Source organism: Apaloderma vittatum, unplaced genomic scaffold, assembly GCF_000703405.1.
Source record: "Apaloderma vittatum isolate BGI_N311 unplaced genomic scaffold, ASM70340v1 scaffold9278, whole genome shotgun sequence".
Lineage (NCBI taxonomy): Eukaryota > Metazoa > Chordata > Aves > Trogoniformes > Trogonidae > Apaloderma > Apaloderma vittatum.
The window spans coordinates 1-6178 of NW_009732373.1; the positions used below are offsets into that span (position 1 = coordinate 1).

A 6178-nucleotide genomic window follows, 5' to 3' on the forward strand; every position below is an offset into this window, starting at 1 on the left:
CCCAGCACCTCCCGGGTAAGGGGGGCGTCGCCCCCCGGCCTGAGCCGAGCCCGGCTCCCGGCCCCCTCCAGCCGTCTGGCCGCGCTAAACCGCGACTCCACTCGGGGGTGTCGCAAAAGCAGCTGCCTCGGAACCATAATTGTAGCGTGACCCCGGTAGAACTGTTGCAGAACAAGGGCCCCTGGTCAGGGCAGTCACTCTGGCGTAGCTGTAGGGTGAGTGTCCCACCACAACAAAGCCAGACGCCACAACCCGGCCAAGCTCCACCTGCACCTGGAGCCCCAGAGGGGGAAATGACGTTTCTGTAGCACTGACCGGCCTCAAGAGGTCTGACGTGACACCAGCTTCGGCTGTGCTATTTGTGTGTGGCTTTGCCATTGTGCTGGAAAGTTTGCTGTCATCCTGAAAAGCTCCTGCACCCTTTCCAGATCGCCCTTGCCAGCTTCTACGAGGACGGGGGTGATGAGGACATCCTGACTCTTCCCCAGCCGACACCCAGCGCCATATCCAGAGGCACCATCGCCAGGTGAGGAGTCAGGCTGATCTGTTCACTGGCAATTTGTAAACCTGACAGCAAAAACTATTTATGTAAAAACGCAAGCTCTGAAACATTGACATATGTTAATTGTCAGGAGAAGTAGCTCTGCGTTTAGACCGGCTTCACCTTGTGTGGCGCTCTAGAAATTGTGAAAACCTCAGCATTTATACATTACAAGCGCAGACGTTATTGCACAACTAATCCAAAGATCAGTTAGGGCAACTTGCCTCATTGCTCAGGAAAAACTTGATTTGTCTTTTGAGGTTAGAAGACAGTTGGTGACACTTTTGTTTGAGCAGATTGTGTCTCTGCAGGAAAACTATTTTCTGGTTTTGTGTGGCGCCTGATCTGACCGAGTTGAGCATTTTACAAAAATAAGTTAATTTGGCCTCACCTAATCCCTGTGCAGTAGGGAAATCCAATCCAGTGTTAAGGGGGAGTTACTGACCATATCTCAAAGGAAGAGCGCTCTCCGTTCAGGCTTTGGGGAGTAAAGTCCACCTTGCAGAGGAACCGTGTTCCAGTTTGATCGCAGCTGACACCCTGGGCAGAAACAACAAGGGGGAGGGACGTGGAGGCTGGACTGTCCCTGGGAAACCTGTACTTGCACTGGTTTGGACGCAGCAGCTCTTTGGAAGGGCAACAAAATCCAGTACACAAGCAGAAACAGTGACCACGAAGACTCGTGGCTTTTTCTGCAGCTGCTGTCCCAGCCTCCTCCCGTGCACCAGCTCCCGTTTTCTGTCAGTGTAGTTGGCAGAGAGGTCCGGGAGCTCGGTTCACCACCTGATGGCTCTGGGTAGAGCAATGAGTGAGGCCCTAAGAGAAGAACAGGGGCAACTCAACTCCTTCTCTCAGGAGCTTTTGCTTACGTGGTTGAAATGTGTCATGAGGCTGACGCGTCCTTCTCCGACTGACTTTTGCAGTGACCACAGAGTGACATCGTTTAGAGACCTCGTTCACGCGCAGGAGGATGACGATGAAGAGGAGGAGGGACAGCGGTGAGTTTTCAGTTAAAGGCTTAAAATTGTGTGTTTACGCGTGCCTGGTCGCAATGGCTTACCGCCTGCAGGCAGGTGTTTGCAAAAAGCCATGTGGAAAAATGGAAAATTTGGTCAGTGCAGAGTGTGTGCACGTGCTGAGCACGGCTGCATAAGCACTGGTTTTCATCCCTGAATTGCGCTGTCGAGAGAAAGCCTGAGGTAGGATGTGGAAGCCCTCGGCTAAGAATAGGAAAAAGCCCAGATCATCATTTGTGTCCACAGAGAACGGAAACGGGGGAATAATGCCGGGATTGTTTTTCTTTCTGCTTGGGGTTTTGAGTTGCGGGGCGTTTTTTTGGGGGGTTGGGGTTTTGGGGTTGGTTGTTTTATTTTCTTTTGTTGGCTTTGTTTTTGAAGTGCTGCCTAAGGGTTATCTCATAGAGTGTGGAGGTGGAAAGAAAACTGTGGATCCCCTTTCCAGTGCGAACGTGAGGTACTAGTGGGAAAGTCACGTATGATGTCAGCTGGGTTAGTTAAATACCCTCCAGGCTAACGGGCAAGGTCAGCTGAATCTCACGGTGGCTCAGTCTGGGTTACAGACCCTCTGGAAGCTGATGAACGCAATCCTCCAGCAGTGCTTACCTGCACTTTGCTGCGCATTCCTTGCTTCCAATTCCGATCCACCCTGCGTGTGGTGATCTTTGTGTGGTGTGAACGTGGCCTTCCTTCAAAATACACCGCTCAGGTGTTGCCTGTCTTCCTCCATCTGACAGGTGCAAGACTAGTTCAGCTCGGTGACATGGCTCGTACTCGCGTTTGAAGCTGGACTGTCACCATGGGCTGTTTTTCTCGCTAGGTCTGAGAGGGTTGTCACTTTCTTATTGTTGATTAATAGTTTTGCGGTAACTGACATAAAAAGAAAGTCTGTGCAGTACAGGAACTTGTACAGTAGGAGATGCACTGGCAGTAGCTAATATCTGTAGATCCAAGCTGTACAAAAATGAACTGAATCCTCATATAAAACTGTGGGATCCCATCACGTGCATCTCCCAGAGAAGCAGTGCTCCAGTCTGACCCAGCAGCCGTGTGCTTTCCGTTAGGTTTTATGCTGGTGGCTCGGAGAGGAGCGGACAGCAGATCGTTGGCCCTCCGAGGAAGAAGAGTCCCAACGAGCTGGTGGAGGATCTGTTCAAAGGAGCGAAGGAGCACGGGGCGGTGGCAGTTGATCGGACGGCCAAGAGCGGCGGCGAGACTAGCAAGCCAAAAGTGAGAAGCGGTGACTTCTTCTTCCTTCTGTTCCCCACCTTTCAGCTAAGGGTCCCGCTGCGACAGCTTTCCGGTTCTGTGGAGTCCTGGAACAAGTTTGAAGGGACTCCTCTCTTAGTGCAGCTCCAACCCCTGTGTCACAGTGGCAAGAAAAGCCACATTCTTGTGCCGTATTTATTAACTTGTTGGAGCTGGTCGCTGTGCCTACAAGACAATAGATGGGGGCTGACTCCGTGAAGCTCCCCCGTTCATCGGTGGCAGTGCTGGGGAAAGAGAAATGAGCTCTCTGTGGTTCGTGTCGCTCTGTAACCTCTCTGCCTGCCTCTCTCCCACAGCCCTTCGCAGGGGGAGGGTATCGCCTCGGCGCAACTCCAGAGGAGGAGTCGGCTTATGTGGCAGGAGAGAGGAGACAGAATTCTGCTCAGGATGTGAGTATCTCTCTGGGCTGTTTTATCGATGTCACCCGAGGGATTTCCCTGCTAGAGCTACACAGCTTGCGAGCCCAGAGAGTCGTAAAGCTTGATGGAAATTCAAGAGGACAAAAGTATGGTAAATCCTGCTTCTCCTGGGATTTCTCATTAGAAAATAATAGATGCTTGGGTCTTGCATAAGCGGTTTTCTGATGAATTTATAATTAAGAATCTGAGCGTTCCCTGGAAGTGCAGTTTGTGAAAAATAACGTACAAAGAGCATGGAGCGATTAGCTCTTTTTCATCCGTTGAAGAGTTGTGCATCTGACAGCATCAGTGCCAGATCCTCTTGTGCTCAGTTTGTGAGCAAATACCCATCTAGGCTGTGGTGGGGGTGTGGCTCAGGCTCCTCTCCTGAACTCTTGGCTCTTCACCCCTGTTTATCAAAAAGGGCTCTGTGGTGCCACCTTGTAGGAACTGCTGTGTGTCCATGACGTAGCCAGTGCTTCCCCTAGGCCCTGAGGAACCTCGTATCTTTCTGTGCAGCTTGAAATTCCTCTGCCTGGCAGGAACTTGTCCCTTTGTGTCCGGTTGTTGTTCTTCCTAAGAGGATTCAGTGAGGCTCATTGTGGTTTGGGGGCTCCTGCAGGTGCACGTGGTGCTGAAGCAAACTGGACGGCGGCGAACTGAGGAGCTACCAGGATCCGTCCAACGCCCAGTTTCTCGACGATATCCGCAGAGGGTACGTGGCGAGAGGAGAGAGAAAGAATAGCCACTTTCTGGAGCACAAGTGTTTGTGGAGTGCGGGATGCTGAATGAAGGGCACGTCTCGCCTGAGCTTTCTTACGAGAGCCTGAATGTTCCAAGGCTCCTGGTGTTGCAGAGCTCTGTGCCTGGTGCTTTCTCTCTGCCTCAGGACACTCTCTTTGCAGGGAAGTCCCGGCAGAGCTGCGCAGGTTAGCACGGGGCGGACAAGTGAACCTGGACATGGAGGATCACCGCGATGAGGAGTATGTGAAGCCTAAAAGTGTCTTCAGAGCTTTTACTGGAGAGGGGCAGAAGCTGGGCAGGTGAGAAGAGAGCAGCGCTGGGGTGTGTGTGTGGTATGAGAGAGTCCCTCAAGAGTTTTCCTGGGCTGAGCCTTTTGATGGATCTTTCTGAAGAAAAGGCACTCGGTGCTGGGGTGAGGGACGTGTTCCTCTGAGAGGGCATGGGGCTGACTGGTGTGTTCTGTGAGAGGGCTCAGCCTTGGCGTGGCGGGAGGCGGATCCCTCATTTGCAACCACCACGGGATGTCAGGTAGAAGCCGTGTTTCACACACGTTTGGTTTTTAACAGCTCGCCTTGTGTCTCCCTGTTCTCAGCACCGCGCCCCAGGTGATGGGCACCAGCTCGCCAGCCCAGCAGGCCGAGAACGAAGCCAAAGCCAGTTCTGCCATCACCATCAATGAGTCGGAACCCGTCACCAACATCCAGATCCGGCTCGCTGACGGCGGGCGACTGGTCCAGAAGTTTAACCACAATCACAGGTACAAACACACCAGGAAATGGGCGTCACTAACTGGGAAGGCTTGAATGACGCTGCAGAAAAGGAGGAGATGTCAAACTCCTGGCTAGGCTGCTAACACAGAGATTCTCGCTGGGCAGCGCAAAAGAGCGTTTAGCTGCAAGTCTCTAGTTTATAAAGCAGCCGGTGTTACTTCACTAAACAGAGCCTATGGACGAGTGGGTTAAGGCAGAATGGTCTGCCCGAGGCCTCTGCTGGTGGCGCAGGGTCGTGTGTTCTGCAAAACGTTTAGTTTCAGCTGTTGCTGTGTGTTTTTCCAGGGTGCTCAATAACTGGATCTTGTGTGTTTGATCCCCTTGGACAGGATCCGTGACATCCGGCTCTTCATAGTAGATGCGCGGCCGGCGATGGCGGCCACCAGCTTCGTCCTTATGACCACCTTCCCAAACAAAGAGCTGACGGACGAGAACCAGACCCTGAAGGAAGCCAACCTGCTCAACGCCGTCATTGTTCAGCGGCTGACATAAAGGAACCCTCCTCTGGCCACGTGCCCACCTGCAGCGCGTGCGTGTTGTCTCGTCCCGTGCGTGCAACTGCGCTGTGCGGCACCGACTCACGTCTACTTGTAGCTCGGATTTCTTAGGTCTTGGTTGGACTTTTCTTTTTTTTTTCTCTTTAGTTGCATTTCCCATGGGGTTTTTTTGTTTTTTCTTTTTTTTTTGTGATGATGATCAGTGGACTTTAAAATAAATAAATGAAACGAATCCGTTTTGAAAAGAGCCGCAGCCTGTTGTGCCCGTGGTTCTCCCCGGAGAGCTTGCTGACCTCTGTGGGTTGTGTTACGGCAGCTTCAGAGGGGAGGAAGGTGAGGGGGAAGGGAGTTCCTGGGGAGCAGGTTCCATCCATGTCAACTGACTGCTCAGCACCATCTTCTCCCTCCTCCCTCTTGTCTGGGGACTGCTGCTAAGTACTCCCTTGGTTTTCATATGTTAACTATAACCTATCTGATTGTCAAGGTAACGGTGACACCACTGGAAAAGCACTTGGAGGGAAGCTTTTGTGGAGCAGCTGTTGGTCATTGTGGGGAAAACTCAGACGTGTGTGTGCGGGTACAAGGTTTAGCACTCTGCTCGGGCTTCTCAGGAGGCAAAATCCCAACTTTCCCTCCCTCAGCAGAACTCCTCGGGGTGCTCAGTGCACTGCTCTGCCTGCCCTCTCTCTAGCAGCCCGGACTGACCACGGTTTTCATTTGCTGCATTGGTTTTCTCTGAGAAACCCTTGTGTTTGTTGTTGCTTTTTTTCTAGGAAGGCACAAAGACGAATCGGCTTGAGGTGACTGAAAGTCAGAGGCAAACACAGTTTATCTTACTGGAAAGCAAATTCTGTTTTCAGAGGTGAATTACTGAGATGATGGAAACAGGTGGAAAAAGTCAAGGCTGTAGCACCCTTTCATTTATTCCCTCTCCTCTGCTGAG

At 52.0% G+C, this 6178-nt stretch overlaps 1 protein-coding gene across 1 annotated transcript; it reads left to right on the forward strand.

Annotated features, from left to right (window-relative positions):
* Window positions 1-428: 428 nt before the first annotated feature.
* Window positions 429-5474, forward strand: NSFL1C (NSFL1 (p97) cofactor (p47); the record flags this gene model as incomplete). The annotated part of the gene is given in 9 exon segments (XM_009875503.1): window positions 429-526; window positions 1465-1539; window positions 2622-2787; window positions 3123-3215; window positions 3847-3863; window positions 3865-3939; window positions 4130-4267; window positions 4561-4725; window positions 5068-5474. Coding segments are annotated over 9 exon segments (990 nt in total), but the record flags the coding sequence as incomplete, so codon positions are not given.
* Between the last annotated feature and the right edge of the window lie 704 nt (window positions 5475-6178).